Genomic DNA, 26834 nt, shown 5'->3' with positions numbered 1-26834 from the left:
TGTTTGATTATGACTAACTTGGGTTTAACCAAAACAAGATCAGAGGAAAAAAAATAAGTTCAATTAGTATGACAAGTCAGATTCTTTGAAAATGAAACAAAAATCCGAGCAGTGGACTTTGGGACCAGTAACAGGAGAGGGGAGAGTGACACTTGTTGGCTAAACCCAGACACTGATTAACTTGCTTTTTTCCCACAGCCCATTCCCTATTTTTCTGTGTTTGTCTTTGGTCCCACTTCTTACACAAGAATTTGTCCTTACTATAATTCTGTTTGTTACCGAGATCTTTGGTAACTCTTTTCCTCTGATTGGCTTGAGAATCCAATGCATTGAATGCTGTTTTACCCGTGGCCCCTAGTAGCCATTTGATTCATACATCCCATACACTATCAACAACTCAATATCTGAAAGGAGTAAAAAGAGACTAGGATCAACTTGGTAATGTACATACGAATAAGATTGTTTTAAAGTAACCGATACATGAACTAATATATCTTCAACAAAACTGAATTTTTAAAGTAAACGTGGAAATAAACCATTAGGAGAAATGTTTGCTTGTGTGTGTGTGTCATATCTTGCTTCTCATTCTAACCAACTTCGCTAGTGTTTCTTGAGCAGCCAAAGTGAGCTCATGGTTATGTCCCAGCATCACCGTCCTGATACTGATACAAGTCCTGCACAGCTCCTCTCCGCTATCAAAATGCCCTCCTCGCAGCAGCAGCTTCGCTCTTGTCTCCAGTAACAAAGCCTTCAACAGCGTAACATCCTGCCACACGTACTCATCCACCTTCTTGCTAGTCTTCTTCTTCCAGCAGAGAGAGCCTTGTCGCCAATCTTGTATCTGAGTCACAAACGACTTCTCCGCATCCTCCAGCACGTTGGTGCACACTTTCAGAAGCTCCAAAGCTGAAGTGCACCTAGAGAAGGTTGTGAAAGCTGTGATCGCTAAAGGAAGAGCTGTTCTCTTGATGTAAAGCACCAAATCCATCGCTTGCAACTCCACCAGAGGAGGCTCCGACTTGAATCCGAACACCAAGAACGCTGAAGCCCACAAGTGATCAAGATTCAGCAACGGGTTTTCGATTTTCCTCACGCCTTGAACCGTTGCCTTGGGAGCAAGTATGTAGTCTCTTCTCCTTGCAAACGTCTGAGTTATGGGATGGAACTGAATCCAACATCCAGGCTGTCTATTACTCATCCTCGCTAGTCCTAACCTGACTAGTAAAAAAGCAGCGTCCTCTTCGCCTCTGCGTCCTAGTCCACCACAACCACCGCACCAAGCAAACGTGTGGCTCAAACATTTGTTCCATTTGCTAAACCGGTTCCCACCTGTGGGCATGTTTTTAGCCGCTGCGGCTAGCAAGTTAACCGGGATTGGGACAGGAGCAAACCAAGCTCCCACTAGTAGCATTTTCAACGAGAGAAGGTTTCTGTTTCCTTGAGCTTGCTCCAAAACAGCCAAACAGAAGGCTAATACCTTTGCAACGAACGGATTGGATCTGCAGTATCCCTCATCGTTTGAGTTAAGAAACGGTGACGCTGAACGCTCTTCTATATGAACTTTGTTCACAGCTTCAAAGAGAGCAGAAGGTGTAATAGCAAGCTCTGAGAGCAATGAACCTATCACCCAAAGACCATAGCTCAACCTTCCCAACTTCTCTTCGAACACCTTGAGGATCTCAACCTCCTCAGCAGGGTAATCTTTCTTTCTCCTTCCTCTAAGTAGCACCATTGCATCAGATGAAGGCAAGGAAGAAAGCTGTACTGTGTCGAAGGCCATGACTTTAGGGAGCCTAGTAGTGATCAAGACATGAGTACCTCCAGTGTTTCTCGGAATCAGATCGTTCAGATCTTTCCCTTCCCACCAGTCTTTCTCTATCTCAAGATTATCAATGATGAGAAGATAAGGCATGTCTCTGAAAAGCTCTCTCTTGATCCTCTTGAAAGCTTCAAACTCTTGCTCGTCAAAGCTCCTTAGCCTACCTCTATCCTTCTCAGCATCAGCGCTCACATCAACCCCCAAGCTGAATGACAGGTTCAACAGGTTCTGCCTGAAGTATCTAGCTTCCCCTCCCACCCACAAAACCATCTTATACCTCTGAGAATACCTGTAAGCGAACTCGAGAGCTAGCTCTGTCTTCCCAATCCCTGGAACTCCATTCACACAAACAACACTTGTGCTGCTACTACTCTTGCAGTTACCACTACTGCTTCTGCATTTCTTAGTCTTCAACAGTCTTTTAAGAGAGTTTTTTCCACCGTTTGGAGCTTCACTTCTTTGCTCCGAGCATCTTCCAAGCTCCAAGGTGATAAACTTCCCGTTCCGAGTCGATACAGCAGCGTCTGATTCCTCATCTGCAAGCCCTTCAGATGACAATCCACTTGCTTCTCCTTTGGAACTTGGTGTTGTGGACTCGAGATACTCTCCATTACTACCAAAGAAAGCCATCTCCATCTCTATTATCTCCTTCTCTCTTCCAAGAAAAGTTCTGTTTCTTGGGAAAGGAAGCTCATCAATCCTCTCCACTATCTCCTTATCAACCACACTCTTCCTCCCAAGCTTCCCCCTCAGAATCATCGCCGTCTTCCCCACACAGCTTCTCCAGTTACTCTCATTAGCTTCTAGTTTAAACTCATGTGACTTGAACAACCCATCTATAGCTTCTTTACACTCTTTATCAATGGCATTGCAGTTGAGAAGACCCATTATCTCAGAAGGTCCAGTACCATAGAAGATAGGAATCAAGTTCTTCTTCTGAGCGAAGAACCTAACCTCCTCCAAGCTAAGGTAGTTGAGCAAGCTCGAGCAAGACACAACCACAATCCCATAAGTGACAGAACAGATAACTCTGTCTGCTATCTCATGGCTCTGCGTGTCCGAATACTTAGCTCTGTCGGCGACGAAACAAGCGATTCCCTGAAGCTCAAGCTCGGACTTTAGCCACTTGCAGAACCTCACCAGGTTTGGGTTTTGTCCGTGGAACCCTATGAAGACATCAGAGCTTCTGAGCTTGGTGGTGTTGGTGGTAGCAGGTGAAGAGACAGAGACTTTAGCTAAAGAGACTCTAGGGACAGGGAAAGAGAAGGAGATCCTTGGAAGAGCAGGATCTGGAGTACAAGCTGATGATAACTTGAGCTTCCGGTCTGATGGGTCGTCGGAGAACTCGTACTGGTCGGAAGGAGGAGTGTAGGAGCTGCTTGGTACATCTTCAGGAGGCGGCGAGGAGGGCTTGTGAGCGGTGGTGGTGGTAAGGGGTTGAGTGGCTCTTGGGGATATATAAGGAGATTGTAAAGCGGAAACAAAAGCAGAAGATGGTGGGGACACAAGAGATGGTGAATTGAAAGGAGAGTTTTTGATACTTGGAGATGAATCTGAAGCATCATTTGTCTGAACATCTTTGCCTTTCTTGCTTGAGGAGCTTGCTGTTGCTGATGATGTTCTTATGGTTAATCCAACTAAACTTGCTTCTTCCTCTCTCCTCATTCTTGCCAAACCCCAAAATGAAGCTCTCAGCTGAAAAGGTTGTGTCTTTTTATCTCTCTCTCTCTAACTTGGTGTCTGAATCATTGTGGTCTTCACTGACAAATTATATTGAAGTGAGTGGGACTTTGAGGAGATGGGTCAGAACATGAATGCAACAGTTGATGTTGTTCTAAGGAGACTGAGGTAAAATCTGAGGAACTGCATGTGATGTATCTAACTCCTCCATTTGGTGGGGTCCTCTCTCCTCTTCTTCTTTAACACTGTTGAAACCCAATTTGTTTTTTCTTTATTATTTCCTCCTCTTGGCTCAGATTTGACCAAAACACATAGCCCAGTTTCAGTCTGCAACAATGGACGTAATGGGTCAGTAGATAAATAATTGCTTTATATCAATAAGTGAGGTCTTGTTGTGTGCATCATCATCGTCAAGATTGAATCTTTCATTCTCTTTTGAATTAAAACCAGAACCAAAAATGAATAGGAACAAGAGAAAAAAAAAAGCAATAGTTTAGTCAAATCTTTAAAGATGATTTACAAAGACTTACTCTTTTGTTTGATCTTTTTCAGACACAAGGCAAAAGACGTGTCACTTCCCCTGCACCATTACAAAGCCTCTCTTTCTCTCTTTGCTTCAATGTGTGTATTTTTAGGAAGAGCAGATTGTGATAATGAAGAGGGAGAAGAATCTGGGTTTTGTGAGTTGGATCTGTAAGTGCTTATGGAGATTATTCTTAAAAAAATGGTGATTAAAGAAATGGTTAAGAGGAGTAGCCTGGAGATGGTTAATGTGTAAACATGTACCAATGTATTTTATAATGATGACCCACTAATCAGTATATAATTAAAATCTTGGATTCTCTTCTCTTTCATTTGTTTTAGCTCTCTCTCTCTCTCTCTCACACACACACAACTTCCTCCTGCAGTTAGATTATTTTCTCTCTCTAATTTACTGAATGAAGAGACTTTTTTTTTAAGTTTGTCAAGACGAGCTTGTTTTTTTAAGATCTAAAAACAACTCATTTGGTTTAACATGGTTACATTGAATTTAAGAAAAAATTAAATAGTCGGGGTCAGATTTAAGACATTGAACTTTGAGCTTTAAAGAAAAGAGGTTGGATTGAAGTAAAGGAACCATTCTCAGTTGGCTCAGCACAACTACTTTGGTTGTTTGTCGATTAGTCTTTTGTATTTTATGAAATTCCAAGACTGTACATTACAATATTTATCAAATTACACCATCATTGGCCTTGCTGTAGTTAATAAATAGGAGAAGATAACCAATAATTTTTTTTTTTCTCCATAACGTTTTAGTTTGTAATTTTGATTTTTTTGGATTAGTAAAAATGTAACTTATAGTAAGATAAACCTCCATATATATATATTTCATCTTTTGGTTTCTTTAGTTTGCATATGTGTATGTGTACACTGACAACATTTGAAATCTGATTCGCAATGGGAATTGCTCCAAGACCAGTGCACCTGTGACTTTATATATATTATTTTTATTTACCCAAAACATTTTCACATTTATCTACATTCATAGACTATAAAAAACACTTTATAGGAAAACAAATAAATTACCATCAAAATCTTGGAATCCGTGACGTATGAGCAGAAGTGCAGGACAAGTTGGGTTCTTTTATTTTTATCAGGTTTATGATTATGAGACGGACGAAAAATCCAGACGTGGAAGCGTTAATCTAACAATGAAGAAAACTTCACGTGGGTTTGTTGTATGAAAAACAGCAACCATTTCATATACGAAAGATGTAAACGTCAAAACCGTAAAGAAGCTAGGAAGACCTAGACCGGAGACGAGACAAGACGAGACGAGACGAGACGAGACGAGACGAGACGAATGGGGTAAATTAGTAAATTGCTCAACATGGTATTTAATTCCAAACGGTGGTGTATATCACACACCGTCGAGTTTTAAATCCCGACCGGATAAGATCGCTTAGAATCGAACGGTCATAAAACTTCCGACTCGTTACTTCAGTTTGCCAGCGGTTTCGCCACGTGTTCCGACCAAGTCGCTCACACGTTCATGTTTTGTCTAAATAAATAAAAAAAACTTAAAAAAATTACGAAAAGTGAAGTTTGATCGTCAAAGAATTTTCGCAAGCGGATATATAAAAGAGATCTGGGAATCGTAGATTGAATTAGGGTTCGTCCATCATCTTCTCGGTCTCGCTGTAATTTGGAACGGTTCTGCGTGACTGCGTCACATTTAGGTATACGTCAACTCAATTCATATTGGATATGTGATTTAGCCAGTCATTGATTTCTTCTATTTTGCATTTTAATCTGGAAGAACATTTTGGGTATTTGACTTTAATTTTGAAATTGAGTTGAATTTTTACGTATAATTTTTCATTTGGAATGATGGTTGTTAGCTCTTGTTATTTTTGATCACACGTTAAAAATTTAGTAAAGGTTTGAGATTTTTAGGGTAGCAGCGTCCATGGGTTTTGGTGAGTGAAAGCTCTGTTATTGAGTCTGTTGAATATAATGGCTTGATTTGTGAAGTCGAGTCCATTGGGTGATAGGGATGAAAGACTTGTCCTGCAATGGCAAAGTTATTTGGTTATAAAAACTTCTCGTTCAAGATAGTGTTGGTTTTGCAATACATGGGTCTCGTCATGGTGCTTGTGAGGATATAAGAGTGTGATTAGTTTGGGGGGGTGATAGTGGTCAACAAAGGAAGAGTAGTGTAGAGAATAGTAGTAACAAGGCTAGAGAAGAAACTAAAGGATCAAAATCTAGAAGGAAAAATCTCCTGACTCAAGAAGCTCCAACTTTGTGTTTATGCAGGGTGCGTCTTTTAGTTTGAATAACAGTCAACCTGGCGGGAGACGAACGATGGATTACGACGAAGTAAATAGTGATCATGAGGCGCATGCTTCAAAAGAGTTTATGAAAGAGCCTGAGATCAAGAACAATGGTTCCTCAGACGATCTGGATCCATTAACTGAAGCCTTGAACAGTTACCACAACTTGCAACAAGTCCTAGAAAAAGGTAGCAGTTTCTTGATATGTTGTTTTCATTTGGATCATGATTGTTGCTGAAACAACTTGATTGTGTATCAGAGCTTAAACTCAAGTGCTGTTCCCTTTTCTATTAACAGAACTTCACAAGTTCCAAGAGCTTGGGAAAGAATCTATATCTTTACTACATGGTGGATCAGAAAGCAGCAGTTGCATACACTCAGGACATGACCAAGCCGGTGAAGCAAGCTCTTCTCGCTGGTTTGGGTCTGAAAACACAGGTGAGAAGAGGTTAACTTCACTGGATTCCGAGGTACTAAACCTGGTGAAGAATGTAGAGCATCTGGAGATCAAACTAGAAGAAACAAAGCGTTTTCTCGACGTTAAAGAATCACAAATCCGTGAACTCGAATCCACCATAAGCGTTTCAGGGCAAGGAACAGAGATGGAGATTGGGATAGAAGACATTTTCCAGCAAAAGATAGAGGCAGAGATTGAACATCTTACATTCTCAAGATCAGTGGAGAACCTAAAAAGAAAGATCAAACTGATTGAAGAAGAGAAGGCTTTGGCAGAAGCTCATGGGACTTTGTCAAAGCTTGAAGAAGCAAAAACCAAAGCTGAGAATCTAAAGAATCAAGCTCTAGATTTACAAGACCATTGTGTTGACATCAAAGAGATACAGGAAGTGAAGAGTTTCAAGAAGAGAGTAGTTAAGACCACTTCATGTCTTCTTCTACAGTTAGGTTTGCTGTTTATACTGTTTAATGTCCTGTTAGTGCCAGAGTCGGAAACCGTTGTACCCACATGATGTATTTTGATTGTTTGAAATGTGTTTTATTTATTTTCGTTTTGACACTTTTTTCTTTAAATTATATTTACATATATATTGTAACATATTTGGCTCCGACGGACCAACTCCTCTTTGGTACTTCTCTTGTTTTTCTGTGTTGCAATGGCATGACGTCAGTGTGTGTGTTATATATATCTGGTTTGCTTTTTGTCAACTTTGCCATCATTTTCCGTAAGTTCTTTATGAAATAAGAAACAAAAGATAAGATATTTATCACAAGTGAAAACTTCACATTCACATTCACATTGATCTTTATATTGTAAAAAGAGAAACCAAGATTTGCGTTCTACTCCATATCGTTGGTTTAGCCATTCAAATGGAATTTACTGTTTTGGATTAAAGTTTGAAACTGAAAATGGAATTTGGAATAATTTTGCTGTCGTATTATACAGTTGGATGCGACAAAGTAGAAACTTAATATGAAAATCTTGGCTCTTGGCCAAAATGAAAGGAAAACAATCTTAGCTCCTAAGAATATACTAGATTCTGACATATCCTTAAAAGAGCGGGTACATTTTTTGTTTTACATTTTTTTTTTAAATTAATTTTTATATTTGTGTGTTTTAGTTATATTTGAGTTTTTTTTGTATAATATTTATTTTAAATAATTAATAAATTTTTTTAATAATTATATTAAAAAGTTAGATCATACCTATATCAATAGGTCATATTATTGTTTCAATATAATAGATATTTGTAATATATTTGGTTATTTTTAAGTAGGTCACGTAGGAGAAAAATTATTGGACCAATCGTTTATCAATTGGTCATGATCCTGATTTAATAGAATATATCCGTTAATCAGATAAAAACAGACAAAAAATCTAAAAACCCACTATCAATCTGCAATCCGATACCAGTTGATCTGATAAAACCCACTACCAACTCAAAATCTATATACATTTACTCTGAACCAACAAGCCCTTGTATATTAATAAAATAATTATAATGAATTGGTTAGTTTTTCTGAACCATGAACTGATTTGATTTTACACCAAGGAACTGAAAAATACTTACACATTTATTGAAAATTCTAATGGACCGATTCTATTTTTTTCGGTTTAGTATATCGAAATTGTTACCTTTTAAAACCCAGTGTGTGAACTGGATTTAAATATTTTTTTGTTTAGTATATATAAAGAATATGAATAAGAATGTATCAATCATTAATATGAACGAAAGTGGCATATTGTGGCATCAAACATTAAGAATATGATTAATTAGCATTTGTTACGTAAATATTAGTCGACCATATAATAGTATTTTGTCATCACACGCTCAAATGCATTATGTAAACTTGTAAAGTATCATTATATGTATTCGATAGAAGTGAGCTTCGAAAATATTGGAACTAAAGAGGGAGGAAATTACAATAAGATTCGACCAGTATAGAATGTAAGTTTTATTAACGTAAGTAATGATGGCCCACATAATGGGTAATTAGTCCAAAACTAAAATTATGTAGAGGCAGTTACATTTAGAAGGCGGTTATATACTTATATGATATTTAGATAATTATTTAGATATAATTATTTAATAAGTTAGACCTTAATTTTATCAATTGGTCACACTGGTATTTTAATAGAATAGATAAAAAAGACTAATTCAATTTAGTTGTGAGAATATTGTGTCCTGTTTCTGATGACACTACAGAATTGGTCTTATGTCATTAGCGGCAAGTGATGACTTTGACAATTGACTATAAACAGCCATCTAAATGTTGGTTTGTTCCAGAAAATTAACAATGCACCCACGTCTTTAAGAATTTTAGACCAAACCAACAATGAATAACAGAATAATTTGTTTTATATATATAACTAGATATGATTCATGCAGAGTCATTAGGTGTCTTACTGATGATCTCTGGATTTGTAAACTCCAAATTATTTACAAGTTGGTAAAGAGAGAGAGAGATTGTTTTAGATTCTTTCTTAATACAAGAGGATAGAGATTTGATTCCTTTTTTTGTTTATATCTACCTCAACTGTTGATGTGGTTCAAAACTTGAATTTGCGATATGTCATATAATGCTAAGATATTGTAAAGAAAACAAAATAATATACCACCAGTGTGTTGGAATTTTTCCACTATGAACTTGAACCATATCATTTCATAGTGTACCACTATTCTACAAATATAGATTATGAAAATATAAATTTTGTTTGATGACAAAGAAAAAAAAAAGTTCAGTATTCCGATTAAACTGCAGCAATTTCTACTATTAATCATCATCAAATCGTCACAAAAAATATCTGATTATCCAATATAGTTATGGAGAAACCATTTGTTTTTAAAAGAAGAAAAGAGAAAGATAAGATAGCTAGTGAGATGAATAAGATAGTTATACTTTATGAAACTTTGGTCAATTTAAACCATCATGCTTTATGTGAATCCAAAAGCACAATGAAGAAAGAAAAATCAAAGATTGAGAGAAGAATACAAAAGAGTATGTAAACCCTCACATCAAATTAACAAGAGACCCCACCAAATTAGATTAAAAAGCCAAACACCAAGAATCTCAAGAGCCAAGAACCAAAAGTATCTTTCTCTCTTTTCTTAGATTACAATGTCAACAACTCTTTTTACCCTGAGATACTCCCTAAATTCATATTCTTTTTCCTTCTACTTTTTCTTTGGAGTTTATAAAAATTAAAAAAAGCTTACTTGTCTGCATATATACGTTTCTTGCACTCCTTACTCTTCATTAGGTGGCAACTCATTCAAGTCAAACTCTAGAAACTTTCTCTTCAATTTCTTCTCCTCTTGCACTGTCTCTGTTACTTGACTAGAAGAACATGCTACTAGAGGGGTTGGAGCAGTGGTTGCAGATTCATTAGAAGCTGGTACAGGAGCGGTTGCAGCCTCATTAGAAGTTGGTCCAGGCCAGTGGCATCTCTTGTGACCTCCAAGAGCTTGACCTGTTGTGAAACTTTTCTGACAAATGTTACAAACATGATCTCCCTTATTGCCAATGCTCAAAGAAGTGTTTGGTCCTTGAGCACTAGCTAAACCGGTCATCATTGCTTCGGTTCCAAGTAACAAAGCTTCACTGTTAGCCCTAGCTTGATGATTCTCCGAAATCTTGACCTTGTTGTGACTCGCTCTATGACCTCCTAAAGCTTGATAAGAAGCAAACGACTTGTTGCAAGTCACACACACGTGCTTCTCACGTGCACCACCACCACCTTCCTCAGCAGCAGAAGCAGCACCAACCTCAAGCTGATGATGATCATGACTAGATGTTGATTCTTTCTCCATCTCAGACAATCTTTTCCTCTTCTTTTTCCTCTTCTTCATCATCTCTTCAACCGAGCGTGAATCACAAGTCTCTGCAGCATCGAGATCTACAGCTTCTGCTGTAGTAGCTAAGAACAATAGATCCTTAGCATCAACATCTTCTGGTGGTGGATCCTTCAAAGCACTTCTCCTTCCTCTCTTTCCTGTCACCGCCCATCCTTTGATTGAGTCCTTAAGGTCAACCACGTTATCCAATTCCCAATGATTATCCCATAACTCCGAGTTCTCATCATCATCATCATCCTCATGATCACCATCATCATCATCATCATCATCATCATAATCAGAGCTTATAAACTCACCACTATCATGATCAAGTGGATGATGATGATGAGGAGGCAAAACACCTTTCCATCCTCTGTCTGGATGAAACCTCATATGTCCATACAAAGCCTTCATCGATGTAAACTTCTTATGACAAACACAGCAATCAACTTCGAAGTCATCTCTCTCATCAGATCTACCAACCACACCAGCCACCATCTTCGGTCTCACCATTGAAAATTTCCGAGCTTCCAGCACATGAATCCTTTTATGACCGCCTAACGCCTTGCCTGACTTAAAACGTTTACCACATTCACAGCATATATGCTTCTTCTCTTCTTCTTCAATACTCTTAGCTCCATCATCATCCTCACCTTCTTCTTCTTCCCTGAAACCGATGCTTTTAGCTTCTTCTTCAGCTTGATCTTCTTCTTCCATCTCTTTTCTTTTCTGAGAAATGAAAGGCTGTGATGAGTTTGGAACTTTAAACTTGATAGATCCAAACCTGGGTCTACCATGTGAGAATCGACACTGGTCCATTTGCTTGTTTGAACCAACAGAAAGCCAAAGCTCAGATTAAAGCTGAAAGATCTCACCAGCTGATAATTAGGGTTCCTTCTTATCCCTAACTTAGTGAAGAAGACAATCTCTACACCTCAACAAAATCTCACGGATATGAAAATCTAGTAAAGGACAAAGGAGAAGGAGTTATGGAAGAAGTTGAAGATTGAGAAGAGGCAATAGAGAGAAAATAAGAAGAGGCTATAGCACAAGAGTGAGGAAGAGAGGCTGTATTGTGCCTCACGTTGGATGAATAGTTCTATTTATTTCATTAATATATATAAAAAATAGCTTTTGCTATTTAAGTTTTAATTATTATTTTTGGCATCAATTTAATTTTTAATTAAATGCTATAGTTGGGTATCATATCTAGTCTTTTTAGCACTTAGTCACTTACCAAACCATAAAAAGATATGACTTTAACCTACTAGGTCCTGTTTGACTGTGTAAATTCAGAACTCAAATCTCTTTTGACTAGTAAATACTGGCTTCATGGTAATTATGTAAGCAAAGACTATTATTTTGTCTATGTTAATTTTACATATTTTTATTGAATATTAACATATTTTCTTTTGGTTATATTCAAAGGTATATCTATGATTGATTTAGTTTCCTAGTTTACCAAACGCAGAACGTGGTTTTTATGTGTGTTTAACCATAAAGTTGAGTTTACGTTTTTGGTTTGGAACCAAACACGTATAATCATCAATCGTGCATTTAGGAATTAAGGAATGTATAGGTGGCTCTTTTCCATTTATTTTTTCTCGTGGGCATTGCTATTTATGGCAATTAAATCAAGATTTTATATGGATTTCATTTATTTTATTTTTAAATTTGACATATCTCTTTCATCATAAGAAAATATTTGATTGGGATTACAAAGTGTTTTTATTAAGACAAGGAAAAAAAATATATGAGAAAGACACATACAAGTGTGGAGGATTGTAGCTGTAAAAATTTACATTTTCATTATATATGATTTGTTGTAATTCTAAATTTATGATAAATTTTATTTTGCAGAGATTTTTTTCTATAGTTAAGCTGGTTATACCTATAAGTTTTCGGCTATAGATATTTTAAAATAAAACATATGAGATATGTGATGTACATATCTCAATTAAAATATTTTATATTGATAAAAAAATATGAATTATCAGAAATTTACTATTATTTGATATACTATATAAATGACTTTTATGTCATTCAATTTTTTTAACAATTTATAAAATTATTCAAAAATAAATTCCTTAAAATTATAGTAAAAATTAATATCTAAATAGTAATAAATTTTACCTACAACTATCTAATTTATTTTATATTAAATATTTTTTTTTTCATTTTACAGATTCTACTGTCTAAATAATAAAGCTATAAGATTTTTGTCTAATATACATAAAGAGTTTTTTGTAGTTTAATAAATAAAGCTAAATCATGATCGGTAAAGACTAGTAGAATTTTTATGATGTAGGTTTTAAATTTTTAAACAAAGCTACATCATAAAAATTTAATGATTTAAAAGTAAAATAAAGCTAAAGAAGCTAGGTATATCTTAACCAATCACCCACAGTATTTCAATATAATTATCTCTTTATATTTTAATTAGTAATTAATAATCAACTATTCATAAATTAGGGTTCTTAATATTTTGGTCTCACGTGTTTCTGCAATCACGATGATTCACTTCCTAAAACTCCAAGTTTATCATATTTGTTTGTGAAATCACATTCAATTTTGATTTGTTTTTGGATAAAACAAAAACAATTCTTAGCAAAAAGATTCGTGCAGCTTTTATATATGTTTTGACTTTTGAGTTGTTGGTTTAGCCAAATTAAACTAAATCATCTCAAATTTATGAAAATGAATCCAAATTATATATTTTATATAAAAAGTGACCTTTCTTGTTTTGTTAATGGTAATCAAAGTCCGTTTTTATAACTATCATACACATTATTAAATTTATTCACTAAAAGCTACAACATAAAACACAGTTTCAGACTTGTAACTCTATGCAAAATATGTAGAACTACATAGTAAAAAATCTCTATCGACACATATCAGTTTTTTTTTTATTAGGGTATTGACACAGAGAACAACCCACTTCCAAATCTAAAAATATAATAAAATGTGTCCCTCAAAATAAACTTTCATATTTTTCTTTGATTAATCATATTTCCATGATTTTTTTTACTAATATGGTTTTACCATTTTAATAGATATTAAACAATTTCATATCTTATACTTTTTATTATCCAGTTAATTATTCAGTATTTTAATGATACATAAAGTTATATAAACAAGTCTTTAACTAATTGACACATTAAAATAAAATATTTTCATATACCATTGGAAGGTAATATTTTTGGTATTTCTTAGCTAGACTTTAGAATATAACTAGATCACTCCCAAAGGCCAAAGCTAATTTTTGGTATTTCTTAGCTAGACTTTATTTATTCAATCCTACAACATTTATGCATCTTCATTCACTGTCTAGATTAATTCTTTTATTTTATACAAAACTTCATCTGATATAGATTCATGTTCACTTTTTCAATAATTTATTTCTTCATTTATCAAGATTTTATTTTAAAGTTGAAGCTTTACTGTCACTTAAGTAAGTTCTTGTATTCATTTACCAATATGTAAAAATAGACTAGCACTAGGATTCCGTGCATGAGATTTTGTACCAAGCTACAATTATAGTTTAATTAAAAATAGTGATCAATAAGTTAAAAAAATCTTCTTCACAGTGAATACTTAACAAATTGTAAATCAGATTTATCAGACCACAAAGATAATGTTAAACACCATTATAATTTGATTACACAAAAGACTGAAAACCAAATCTAACAATACTAAAAGCAGGATATCAAGCCCTCTGCGTCCACGTTGGATTGAAAATTCAGACCAATCAGAGAGCTTATAATCGCCATGTCACACTGCTGCTGAGTTAGACTGGACTTCTGTGTGGGTTTTCTTAAATTTTCTATCCGGCCCATCTCAGCCCATACCGACAAACCTGCTTCGTCTTCTCTCTTCCCCGAATCTTCCACTTCATCTTCTCCCATGTCTGATTTTTCTTTTCTCCGTTACCTTCTCAATTAGTAATGATTTAAAGTTGTTCTTGAATGTTTCGTTACTCCTCCCCCTTGATCTTTTTCCTATATAAAGCTCTATATCTAAACCTAAATCCAATCCTACTCTAAAGAAGCACCAGTAAGTAAATCTCCAGTCGCCGTTTATTTCAGCGACGTCTCACCAAGACCAGCTGAGTCAGAGCTTCCATTTCGGTTAGTCCATTTCTGGGAGGCAATAAACATTGCTAAAGGTGGGACCTTTATTGGATTAGAGCTACTCCTCATTGATCAACAGGTATGAGTTCTTATTAGCAACTTTCCTTCCATCGTAGTCTAAACCAGTTTCCCTAATACTGATTGATTTCTACACCGACATGAGAGATGAAAATTTTTATCACCTCTACTCTTGCTCCCACATACCTGCCTCATCTCAAGGTATTTCTATGAATTTGATGTGTCCTTTGTTAACGATTTAACTTTTGGACTTTCTTTTTGCTCCTATTTAGTTAAAGATATTACAAGATATGTTTTAGTGAGGTAGACTCCATTTTACTTTGGCTGAATACAACGAACTCATAATGACGTATTACTCATCAGGAACACTGAAAACGGTCTGAAATTCTAGTGGGAGAAAGTCTGCAGTAGCCGTGTTATAACGGTGTTAGATTGGCTGAAAATCAGCGGATCTGCTGCTGATAGGGGTTTTGAGGTTGTCTCCTCTGAGATTGTAGGATTTACTGTTGTGGTTGCTTTGGTATGTTCATCATCAAGGCTAGATGACACTTTTATTGTTGGCTCAGTTTTTTTGGAGTTGCTTTGGTTTAAGTGGTTTCCTGGTTCTTGACAGACTTTAGGTTGTGAATTTATTTATTAATTCGAAAGTTCGTGATCGAACACGCGTATAAAGAAGAGATTGTTGATGCATCAGAGCTTACACCAATTTCAGGATATCTTCAACACATGAGATCCGCTCATCCCAGTCGATGAAGGATTGATGGCCCAAGCAATCCAGCCGTCGATCAAGATGGAGTGACAACTAAAGCATCAGAGAGAGATTAGTTGGTGGCACTGAAAGTGTGATAGAGGTAGGAATCAAGTTTTGGAAGGCCCAAGAAAGTCTGGAGCGCAGGTTTTTTATAGATCAAGCTTGTGAAATAAGAGAGGCGAAGCAAACAACTGCCAAGATGTGAAGAAGAGAAGAATGACAAGCCATGGCTGATGAGTTCTGTGGTCTACGACCAAAACCATTAATGAGCTGTCTGTGAGTTCAAAGATAAATTAAACTTGCAGTTATCTGGTGACTATCTATAATGAACTATTGTAAAAGGAGTAAAGTGGTGGTGAACGGAAAAATTGTGAAGGTGAATTCCAAAGGACCAAACCATTCACATTTTTTCCTTATTTATTGTCGACTTAATCAAACTCGGTTTTTTTGTGAAAATTTAAATATTATCAGCGACTTATTATCGGTAGGATTAATTTAATAACTTAATCCTATGATTCAAACCTTTATTCTGATTACATTATCTCATATTTTAAAAATTAACAATAGTAAGAAGTATACTAATTTATAAAACAATAATTTAAGTAATACATACTCCGCGATAGAATAGAAAGCACACAAAATGAGAACACTATTATATAATCCGCCATAGAAAGTAATTCATATATTAAAATTTAGAAAAAATAACACATGAAGAAATTAAACCGTCAAGAACTTCGTATTTGATCATAAAAATAAATTTCTGGCTTTATTGATATGCTAATAGTCTATAATCTATGAACAATCTTATGCTATTTACACATATTTTTCAGAAAATTGGTTGAATTGCTTACAATATGAAGATAAAAAGTTAGTTATTAGTTGTACGGTTAAAAAAATAGGGAAAGACTATATAAATTAGAAAAATAGGAAATTAAACCGTAAAAATAAATTTCTTAAAAATAAATTAATTACCATCAAGTTTATCTTTTTCTTTTGTTTATAGTATTACGTGAATATTAAAGAAAAATATCAACGACATTATATGTAACCTTTGTGATTTTATACGAAAGATCGAAGATAAAAATTAGTGTGTTATATAAAATATATAAGAACATAAATACTGAAATTCAAGTGTTAAATTTACGTATAAGTTTAGTTGAATGATCATTTGAATATATGCATTAAACAGTGTACTTACAATAATCATTTATATATATGAATATAATTTGTTTTATAAGACATTGCAAATATTATTATGCTACCATATTTCTCAAACTAAAATAGTAAATAATTTATATATAATAAACCTAAGAAATTTAACAAAAAAAGACATGTGAACGCGTTTGATAACGTAGTAGCTACATTTGCCCAACGTCAATATACCTAAACAAATAATTTTGTATTTGGTGAAATAAAAGAATAAAGGAATGTATTATAGCTGCATTGTTACTGTACTATCACAACGGATATTTTAACACACCATTCGGTATATCATTTTTTCAGTAAGACATTGGATTTATTAGACGTTGGTCAGAAGATCATAACTATCAAAACATGCGCTACATTTCAATCACACATCCTACCATCCTCCTTCTCTTTCAACTGTTTAAGAATATAGAAGTTATTTAGCCAGAACTAATAAAACAATACTATAAATTCTTAAGAAGTTGTAAAACGATAATCCGCGCATAGCGCGGACACGGACCTAGTTAAATCTAAAAGTTCGAAACAAACCGATGAAATGATTTTTCACAGGAAATCAAATAAAAATAGTGTAATCGATGCTCAATTTAGCCCTGAATTATGGGCCACGTATATATATGATATATCCGAATGTGACCTTTCGGGATAAAATCTTTAAAAATCTGATCATACTAAATCTAGAAGATCTTTACAGAGTTAAATTGAGTTGACTTACGATCCCGATGCAATCTCCAAAGTGTCTGGAAAATGTACCTTTGAAAAGCAAAAGCACAACAAATCAAATAATACAACACAACAGCTTCTGTCTTTGCATCGAACCACGGTCTATCTCTCTTTTCTTTTGTCGGTATGATATTAAAACCCAAGTTACCTAACCAATACTGTATATTACAGATTATTTATGCAAGTTCTTTTATTTAAAATAAATTTATCTTTTTTATCGAAGTAATGAATCAAGATAAGAGTAGTCTCTGGTTCGACCATACTCCAAGAGACTTCCATAAGTCCGGTCCCAAACACCGATGAAGAGAGATTCAGTGTCTGGGCTAAATGAAATCCCAGATATCTCTCCAAAGAAATCAATCTCTTGCTCCTTTTTGTAACCTGTCGTTGTATCATAGATATGCACAAAATCTGCTGGCTCGGCCATCGCAATGTACCGTCCGTCCGATGTGAACCTAATGGACCGAACCGATCCAAGGTTGCCTTTAAGCACAGCAACTGACTCCGAGGTTTTCCTTGTGTCCCATATACGACAGGTCTTGTCTTGGTTTCCTGTGGCAAACGTCACACCGTTGGGATGCCAAGCGGATGCAAATGAATAATCTACGTGACCTCTTAGCGTCCCGATCGTCTGCAAACAATATTCAAAACCGTAAGGCTCTCCAAGGCTTAACCGGAGTAAGATAGACCGTACCGTGAAGAAGAATGTTAAGTACCTGTCCGTTGCTTGAGTCTACCAATAGACCATTTGGGTCATCTCCAACGACTGCTACTAGTTTTCCATCAGGACTTAGGGAGCTATGCTGGTAAATTTTTAAAAAGTATAAGATCGACTTTTAGTTATCAGCCTAAATAATGAAAGAAAACATTAAATGAGCTTACGTTGACAGGCCAGAGATAACGGAAGAGTTGGACAAGCTTATATCTCTCCATGTCAAAGTCTCTAACTCCACAGTCATTATTTGAGGCCATGAAACGTAGTGCTCCGCTAATAAAGACCATATAAATAGTTTCGGTTTCTGCTTGTCCAATCGTATAACTCTACGGAAATTCGAAACCACCAAACTAATATGAAAGGCGAAGAGGTACCTCGAGTTTCTGTATATATCTATAGCGTTGGTGATAGCGTTTTCCATGTAAGTTGTACGTGAGCAGAAGCTCACCCCAGGTCTATCAAGATGCTGCTTGCAGGGGAAGCAAATTTAAAACATGAATAAGCAACTTCTTGGGCATGTTGAATCAATGACAAGAGACTTGAAAGCAGTTAGCGGAAACACCATGGAGTTGCTACTATCCTTGATAGTATCCCATTAAAAGCCTTTTAAACTAACCTTGCAAATGAGTTCTCCTTGAAACCCGCCAGCAACCAGCAACCTTTCTTTCACTGCAAGAGTGCTAACTTGAGTCTCAGTAAATCCTTCCAACAAACTCTCGGGATGCCTCTGAAAAAATATGGAATATCGGCTTAAGATAAACCAAACAGAGAAAGAAAAATTAATCCCAAAAATGGGTTTTGAGAGACGAACCTCCGAGGGAGCAACATGACCTTTAACGTTGAGAATTTCATTCCTGGAACCTGTCAAAGACGACCAGTGGCTGATAGAGTAGTTGGACAAGAGGTAAACATCATGCTTCGATGTAGCCCAGACCAAATTCCTCAACTGCAAAAGAAAGAAGAGAAAATGATGTAACCCAACTATAATCAGCTTTCTATGAAAGTATGGTTCAGTAAGCAAAAACATTTGCATGCTTCAAAGAAAGAACGAACAGAGACAGAGTGTAATGGTGGTCCGCAGTTAGCAAACCTGAAAATGAAGGATAGTTGATCTCACTGATCTAGAATTCCTCCTGAACGTATAGAACGAGCTGCCTTTCTCAGTATTGGTGCAGTTCTGGTTCCAACAGGGTAAAACAAGTGTTAACTCCTAGTAGAAAAACATGGAGAAGCATGAAAAATGTAACTGACCTTGGCAGCTGACTCGCCAGAATCGGGGATATTCTCATAGTTTTTATACTGATCTAGCCTAGTTTTCCTGTACTTTTGTCTAGTCACGCTAAGTCTCTCCCAGGGTATACCCTGAATGTCCTTCCCGTCCCGAGCTTGAGCAGCTGAGGTATCTTCAGCCTTGGTCTGAAATAGTAAACCGAGTGTTATGAATATAAAATACAAAACAAAAGATAAATCAAGGACCAAAAAGACAAACCAATTGGTCGAAATCTTCAACACCGATATCAATTCCATCAAAATCAGGATTCACATCATCCTCAAGAATATCCATGTCGTATTCATCCGCCATATATTCATCTTCAGGTTCATCAACATTGTAATCAGACATGGGGGGGGAGATTCAAAACAAGTGAACAAAATCACAAAGGGAAAGAGAACATACCAAAGTCAGCCATAATTATCACAAAACCAGCTTCTTCCAACCTGCAATAGTAAATTACAATGAGGAAGATGAAGATCATATACCCAATTTCATAATTATAGATTCATTTCACACAATTTACATATAAATTTTCAATCTCTTGTGACCAAATTAATAAACTTCCATGAGAAATTCAGATTCCAAAATTACAAATTAAGCTCCAGAAAAAAACTGAATTCAAACTGGATAATGATTCGATTAGATCATCCCAAAGAACCCTAAAGAGAAGGATAAGTACAAATGGGGAGAATAATCGGATACCCAATCTGAAAGAAAAAAAACTGGTTGAGGATTGACGCCAATTAGGTTCTCACCGGATCTGAGGATCGAATTTATATACACACCCTTCCTCCTCAAAATCTATGTGTACTTAAAAAGCTGGTTCATTATTATCTTGCAGCCACATCAGAAATTCACTTTCACTAACTAGCCACGTGTCCGATATATCGAAAAGTATAAATGTTTATAACTAATAGTTAAATTTGTCATATATCAATGTTTTTAAAACCGGACCGGCTAGCAAATCGGAAATTTTTGGGTCATGGATCATTGTGGTTCGACCGTTCTGAACCGGATTTGATCGGGTTTACTTAGATTAAACTAAATTTAATAATATTTTATGAATAATATGCAATTTTTTTTAAAAAATAGATCATATCAAATAAAATGTTTACATAGCCATAATGTGTAGAAAAACTTAAAATCTAAAATCAATATGAAAAGCACATTTAAACTTTATTCGCAGATCTTGTCACTCTAAATCTTCGTCACTTTTAAAAAAAAATTATATACATATTAGGTAAAATTTACCTTTTGAAATACAAATTTCAGAAACGTAAATGTTTCAATAATTTAAAATCTTCAAAACAATTGATCATGAAATAAAAATTTAAAAAAGGTGAGAAGTAGACAAACACAATATCTTGACATGAATATTAAACTTTATGAATCTTGTAATTTATAAGTTGTAGAGACGACAAAAGAAAAAAACGAGAAACAATACTTTATTAATCTTTGATAAATCTTATTTTTATTTAAAAAGGAAGAAAAATTAATTGTTTTATTAACAAAAGTTTTGCATATATACGAACCGGGGTTTGGCCGGTTCATTGGGTCGCCGGTTCCCGGGTTTTTGACGGTTCGATAGGAATTTTTAACTTGTTCGATTTTAGTTGAGTTTTAGCATTAACCAATCCGGATTTTTTTTGGTTCATGGTTCAATCCGGTCCGATTACCGATTCGGTCCGGATTTAAAAACTGTTAAAAAAGGTAATTCTCTCGCAACAATTTGTAATTCCCAACGCATTGAAATATGAGTAAACTTTTTTTTCGAAACAAAAAATAAGTAAGTTAAATAGAGTGAACTTGTTAAATATTTTAGATATTGATTTACAGTTTTTCTCTAAGAATCAAAAATTTGTTGGTAGATGAATATCAAAGTAAATTGACTATTTCACACATATTTTACTAAGAGATGTTATTCAATGACGGATTTTAAAGAGTTTAAATTTATTTATAATTTACTATTATTCTATAGATGATTCGAAATTACGTTTTAGAATTTAATATTATCCCCTATACATTAGCATTACAACATGTTTTCGTAACCACGTGTCATCACTAAAATAATTTTTAGAATCCTTAGAAAATAAGTTGGTCCATATAAATATATATTATACTTTTTATTAAACTAACTATCAAATTAATTAGTAGTGTAAAATGTTTTTTTTCCTTTCATTAAATAAAAACTATGGAATTACCTAATATGATTAACATATATATGACAATTAATGATTATGATTATTACATATTTGAGAATAATTTTTGTATCATCTCTCTTTAATTTTATATTATTAAAAGAAATTAAAAAATTACATTAAGAAAATAATAAAAAAATTAGATTTTTTCTTATATGTTATATTTTGAATTTTTAAACGACTATAAATTAAAAAAAAATGGAAAAAGTCTCAAATTGAAAATTTTGTGATCAACGGTTTTATTTTATTTTATTAAGATATACTATATATATGTATCTACGTCAATATCACTAAAGTTTAGTTATATACCATATAAAGTAAATAAAATAATTTTTTATTTATTTACCAAAAACATGATTGTAAATTAGCAAAATGTGTTGGTTTTGATTTATATGCTTATTATAATGTATGTACTTTTATGTATTCAAATTATTTTCTAAATAGGTGGTTTCTAATATGTTATTTGATCATGACAATCCTAGAAATACATTTATTCAAATCGAAGTGATTTTTTTAATATTAGAAGTACTATATATATATATATTATTTCATTCAAATTAAATAATTTAGTCTTGATTTTTATTCCTAAAAAGCTTTTAATGAAATATCATGACAAGATTCCAGTCACCTTCTTTTGAGTTTGTTCGAAAAATGAGAGGTTTGAACATTCGTCTAATATTTGTTTCTCCCTAATACCCTATCTAGCTATTAAAATTGAAAAATGAAGATTTGAACTATTTATTATAAGTTTTCCGGTTTATCATTTAATAAATCAAATAGTTCTTGATATATACATAGTTTACATATACTATAATGATAAAGTATTATATATATTTTTTATCGGTAACTCTTAAATAACTATAAGTAATTTTTTTGTTGCTCTAGAATTAAATGGTTTTAGACTGAACTGGTGAATATATACTAGAAATACATTTATATTTCGAGTTTGCGCTTATATTTTACAACATCTTGATATATTAGATTTGAACACTAACCTGTGAATAGAGTTTGCTGGTGATTTTCTTTTAAAAAAATGATTTTTAGATATGTATATGGAGTGTAACTAATTTTTATAGATGTCCATCTTTTTAAACTAACATTTATGTAATTCACCGATTTCATAAAATAAATTGAAAAAGAAAAAAACTCATATTAATGAAACGTAAACGAGAACGAAAACACAATTTTATAGAGGTATAAAATGAAATCACTTATGCAGAGTCAATAGTAAACAAATCGAGTCCCAAAAACTTAATCCAAAATGTTATAACCATTTGATGAACAAATATTAGTATAAAAATTCATTCCGCGCTTGCGCACATATTATCATCTAGTTAGATTTTATAGTTATAAATCATGAATCATAGATTGTAAAATTAAGTGTCATTCAATTTTATTTTTCAAATAATTCATTAACATCCAATGTTTTCCAAAACCAAAGTTTTTGAAATAAAGTCTTATAGATTTACAAGAGTTTAAAACAAAATTGAAGGTAAATTCAATCTAATAAAAAATTTAATTAGTGATTGAATAACACCCCTATTCTTAACAAAATTTGAGAAACTTAAGAAGGTAAAAAATCTACAACCTTATATAAAAAATAAAAATAAAAGAAAGTGTTTTCTTAATAAATTGTGGTAAAATCAGACAAGACTAATAAAACAAACTCCCTGACCACTTGGATATTTTCGTCACTGGGCTCGCAAAGTATCGTTATACGATGATGGACATTTGAGTCGGTGAGTGAAGTGCCACTCTCATCAGAAGTCCTTGCCCGCGACTGGAAACACGTGTCGTTGTCTTAAACAGGCCACGCGTCATCCCATAAACCGCCGTCGCCGTGTGTTACCATAATTTTCCTGATTCATTTTCTAGGGAAAATTTAAGAAAACAGCGTAAGTTAATAAACGCAGAGAGAGGAGCGAGAGCTTCGGGAAAATTCGAGAATGAATCTGAAGAAAGTGTGGCGATCGGTGTGGAGCCGATCGAATCGTTGCAAGGATACGACGAAGGCGATTCAGGTTCTTCTGTCGACTTCGTCTTCTTCTATCAGCGCGTTCGATCAGGTACCGATGGGATATATTAGTCCAGATACTGATGTTGGTGGAGCCAAGAGACGCATTGAAATTGAGCCTAGCGTGCAAAGCCTTGAAACGTTTAGTTGACTGTAACAGAATCTGGTTATTCTATCTCCAGTGTTTGCAGGAGTGGGACTCCATTTTCTTCGCCGAAACTAGTTTACGTGATGGCTATCCTCTCCGGTAAGTTTACAAGTTGTTGAATCAAATGTGTAGTTCCAGAGCCTGTCCAGTCATAGCCATATGAAACATTTACTTCCGTCTGGTTAATATGTTAGATTACTAAATTAATTAAAATATCTATCTATCTATCTATATATCTTTATATATAAAGTATGGTTTGCTCTCTCCTGAGGCTGCCACCTAGGATTCCACCTAGGATTCCACCTAGGAAAGTCGCTTCACGAGGAGTCAACACGTGTCCCGCCTGCTCGAAACACAGCGTTTCATTAAAGGAATCAGCGATCCATATGGGCTAAGTTTGTGTGTGGGCTTTTTTTTTTAATTTGGCACAAGAAAAGCAGCCCGATAGCAGTCAACCCTAATAGCACAATGTTCATCTCCGTTCTTTGTTTCGTCTGATCTTCTTTTTCATCGACCAAAAACGTTACCAGTTACAGATTCGTCTCATTAAACCTCTTCTTAACTCCATCAACCATGATCTGGTCTTGAATGTGAACAACTTCTCCGAGGCGGTGTCACAGCGAATATAAAAAGTTAAGCCTTCCTCTTCTCAAAACCATCTTCTCGATCTGTTGAACCAACAAAGTAAAGTTATTTTCACATAAATGGCTAACTCGAAAGTTCTTATTTCTGATTTGAAATCTGGTAAATTTTCTTCTCCGGTTGAGGTTAGGTTGATGCGTTGACTTCCTCTCCCTAGCAAAGGGAAACATGAACGGTTAGTGGCTACACTCAATCGATTCGTCTGGACTTCTTCTTAAATCGTTATGGGCGTCAATATGCTTCTCCTTGAAGCCAAGGTTGCTCCGGCGATTTAGAAAACAAACTCAAGTTTTTTCTGTAAGATTTACAAGTAACGTGATCTTAATTAATTTGTGATCTTAGTCATATGATGTTTTGCTTCTTCATTTTGTTAAGCTCCTCGGTCTTTTTAATCTGACCATGGCTCGAACAAATGCAGATGATGATTTAAAGTCAAAGTCTTTACAAGCTGAGTTTGGCGAAAAGAGGAGCTTTGGTCGCGGTTTCTGTATTACAGTTAAGAGATTGCAACATATAAAAAAATTACTAACGCTCTGCTTCATAGAAGGTATGAAGCTACATATGGAGAAATTTAATGATGGTATTGTACTAAGATAAAGGCTCCTTAGTATATTGAAACGAGAGTCTATAGTGGGGACATGTAAAGCTCCTATGTTATAAATACCATTTGAGTCAAATATCATATGTAAATTTTTTCCTTGAGTCGATTTTAGTTTTCAACAATGTTTTTGTTTAAAAAAATAGATTATTGTATGATAGTTTTAAGCAATCTGCAGGATATTACTGAAGAAAACAAATCTCATCCATGCCCAACAGAGTAGTTATTCCGTGTTGATATTGTTAATAAATGGAAAGAGTCTTCAACGGTTTCAGTGCTGCCCAGATGTTTAGAGAATATCAAGATGTCTGATACGGCCTTACTGGTGAGAAGAGCATTGTCTTTAAGCCAATATACTTTGTTTATGGATCTTCAATAGATTATTTTGTGAAAAGGGGGATTAGAATTCTTTTGGTTCAATGGAAAATTAGCTCAGAAGTCCAGTGAAAAAGTGTTGAAGGATGCAATGAAACCATCACAAAACAGTAAGTAAATTGATAAGTTTCTGACAAAAAACTGTGAATCAAGAATAAAATTAAATAATTGTATGATAATATGATGTATCAGGTTCTGCTTATGTCTATGAAAGTTGGCGTCGAACTGAATCTAACCGCTTCGTCACACATCTTCTTAACGGTACAGTTTATTTTTACGATTACGTTTAAGTTCTTATTGATCATGAAGAGTTGATGACATAATATGAGAATTAATAGCGTAGGGCAGAAAAGAATGGCATGTGGAAGAAGCTTCATTGTTAAAGTAATACTATAAATTGCATTCTCATTGAGTTTCTTGCATCGTAAGTAATATATTTCTCAGTAACATGGTATGTTTTTGGATGATCCAGACCAGGTTACCTTCTACACTCCTAGGCGTGACAAGTCAGATAATAGGAAAACAAAAGCTTGCTACATGTCTCTCTAAGGTAGTTTTGTTGCTTCCTGAATTGGTCTAAACAAGCAGAAGAAGGCTAAGGGAAACCGGAACATCATTTTCTGGTTGGAGACAGAAGGTAAACCAAATCAAATTTTTAACCATCTGAACTGTTTTTTTCTAATCAAACTGGTTTTACTTAACGGGGTTATGATTTTGTTGTAATATCTTTAAGCGCTTGGAATGCATTGGATCGTTTGGTGCAAGAAACTTTTATGTCTAAGAAATGAGAGGAGAAGAAGGTGGTCAAGTAAAGTGATGGAAGATCTAACTCCATTAATGGAGCTATAATAGGAGGAAGCTTTATGCTTGGATCAACAAGTCTCCACCCATAAATGTAGACAAGACAATTAGTTTTTTTTTTTTTTGCAATTATTATTTGATCCCAATAGTCCAAAAACTACCGTTGACGAAGCCTTTTTCTTTTGTATTTCTCATTCACTATAAATAAAAATTTCAAATTTCTTCTTGATTTTGCCTTTATTTGATAGATTAAAAAAAAAAAATTTGTTTAGTATGTACAAGCAAATGTTACTTTTATGTTAGTTTCGACTGCGATTAGTGTTTGATGTTGTTTGAAATGTCAATTTGATCTCTTTCTTTTGCAATGGTGCAACTGAGAAGTTTCATGCAGGCATAAAAGTATTCAAATCTGCTTTAAATTTCTGGCCAATATAATGGATATTTACTCTTGGGTTGCAATAGCTACTGTGATTCACGATATTGGTTGCAAAGGGAACAATGGTACATGATCAAGCAACGGGCTATTGGTGGCCACGAGCCACATGAGCCACGTTAGTTGCATCAGTGATTTTACATAAAATTTTTTGAAGTGTGGTTTTACAAGTTTTTCTGAATATTAATATTACGTTTGAATCATT

At 34.6% G+C, this 26834-nt stretch overlaps 4 protein-coding genes and 1 long non-coding RNA gene across 15 annotated transcripts; 2 read left to right on the top strand and 3 right to left on the bottom strand.

Annotated features, from left to right (window-relative positions):
- Positions 1 to 555: 555 nt before the first annotated feature.
- LOC106319193 lies at positions 556 to 3541 on the bottom strand. The gene has a single exon (XM_013757451.1). It carries the CDS (start codon positions 3482 to 3484, stop codon positions 569 to 571), a length of 2916 nt encoding a protein of 971 aa, XP_013612905.1. The 5' UTR covers positions 3485 to 3541; the 3' UTR covers positions 556 to 568.
- A 1914-nt stretch (positions 3542 to 5455) lies between these two features.
- On the top strand, positions 5456 to 7425 carry LOC106315861 (WPP domain-interacting protein 2). Its single transcript, XM_013753690.1, has 3 exons — positions 5456 to 5718; positions 6299 to 6503; positions 6613 to 7425. Exons 2-3 carry the CDS (start codon positions 6347 to 6349, stop codon positions 7281 to 7283), a joined length of 828 nt encoding a protein of 275 aa, XP_013609144.1. The 5' UTR covers positions 5456 to 5718; positions 6299 to 6346; the 3' UTR covers positions 7284 to 7425.
- Positions 7426 to 9992: 2567 nt separating this feature from the next.
- LOC106316961 (zinc finger protein ZAT4) lies at positions 9993 to 11663 on the bottom strand. The gene has a single exon (XM_013754827.1). It carries the CDS (start codon positions 11424 to 11426, stop codon positions 10020 to 10022), a length of 1407 nt encoding a protein of 468 aa, XP_013610281.1. The 5' UTR covers positions 11427 to 11663; the 3' UTR covers positions 9993 to 10019.
- A 5896-nt stretch (positions 11664 to 17559) lies between these two features.
- Positions 17560 to 20231, bottom strand: LOC106313764 (uncharacterized WD repeat-containing protein C2A9.03-like). 4 transcript variants are annotated; one of them, XM_013751668.1, is made up of 11 exons: positions 20123 to 20231; positions 19823 to 19863; positions 19637 to 19737; positions 19399 to 19563; positions 19238 to 19324; positions 18959 to 19093; positions 18764 to 18874; positions 18522 to 18613; positions 18315 to 18420; positions 18149 to 18235; positions 17560 to 18063 (listed from the first exon to the last, which is right to left on the bottom strand). In XM_013751668.1, exons 2-11 carry the CDS (start codon positions 19833 to 19835, stop codon positions 17647 to 17649), a joined length of 1314 nt encoding a protein of 437 aa, XP_013607122.1. In that variant the 5' UTR covers positions 19836 to 19863; positions 20123 to 20231; the 3' UTR covers positions 17560 to 17646. The 4 variants fall into 4 exon arrangements, with proteins under 4 accessions (XP_013607122.1, XP_013607124.1, XP_013607125.1 ...); XM_013751670.1 differs by having other exon boundaries at positions 20176 to 20219; XM_013751671.1 differs by having other exon boundaries at positions 20100 to 20156.
- Positions 20232 to 24202: 3971 nt separating this feature from the next.
- LOC106317981 lies at positions 24203 to 26268 on the top strand. Of its 8 annotated transcripts, none has more exons than XR_001265254.1 (9): positions 24203 to 24464; positions 24553 to 24719; positions 24841 to 24969; positions 25199 to 25345; positions 25416 to 25505; positions 25588 to 25656; positions 25734 to 25779; positions 25868 to 26032; positions 26129 to 26268. It is a non-coding gene; the product is annotated as an uncharacterized LOC106317981 (long non-coding RNA). The 8 variants fall into 8 exon arrangements; XR_001265256.1 differs by having other exon boundaries at positions 24204 to 24412; XR_001265261.1 differs by lacking the exon at positions 24203 to 24464 and having other exon boundaries at positions 24474 to 24719; positions 25868 to 25872; positions 25984 to 26032.
- The last annotated feature ends 566 nt before the right edge of the window (positions 26269 to 26834 follow it).

Source organism: Brassica oleracea, chromosome C9, assembly GCF_000695525.1.
Source record: "Brassica oleracea var. oleracea cultivar TO1000 chromosome C9, BOL, whole genome shotgun sequence".
Taxonomy (NCBI): Eukaryota; Viridiplantae; Streptophyta; class Magnoliopsida; order Brassicales; family Brassicaceae; genus Brassica; species Brassica oleracea.
Note: the sequence above shows the minus strand (reverse complement) of the source record. Positions and strands in the feature narration are given on the sequence as shown.

What these genes read in the sequence shown, in the direction of transcription:
- LOC106319193 (XM_013757451.1), bottom strand. Translation starts at nt 3,484, where the DNA reads ATGAGGAGAGAGGAAGAAGCAAGTTTAGTTGGATTAACCATAAGAACA.
- LOC106315861 (XM_013753690.1), top strand. Translation starts at nt 6,347, where the DNA reads ATGGATTACGACGAAGTAAATAGTGATCATGAGGCGCATGCTTCAAAA. An exon ending in GCAACAAGTCCTAGAAAAAG is followed by an intron (nt 6,504 to 6,612) that starts GTAGCAGTTTCT and finishes TTCTATTAACAG; the next exon opens with AACTTCACAAGTTCCAAGAG.
- LOC106316961 (XM_013754827.1), bottom strand. Translation starts at nt 11,426, where the DNA reads ATGGACCAGTGTCGATTCTCACATGGTAGACCCAGGTTTGGATCTATC.
- LOC106313764 (XM_013751667.1), bottom strand. Translation starts at nt 19,768, where the DNA reads ATGTCTGATTACAATGTTGATGAACCTGAAGATGAATATATGGCGGAT. An exon ending in GTCATGTTGCTCCCTCGGAG is followed by an intron (nt 18,875 to 18,958) that starts GTTCGTCTCTCA and finishes ATATTTTTTCAG; the next exon opens with AGGCATCCCGAGAGTTTGTT. An exon ending in TAGACTCAAGCAACGGACAG is followed by an intron (nt 18,064 to 18,148) that starts GTACTTAACATT and finishes TATTGTTTGCAG; the next exon opens with ACGATCGGGACGCTAAGAGG.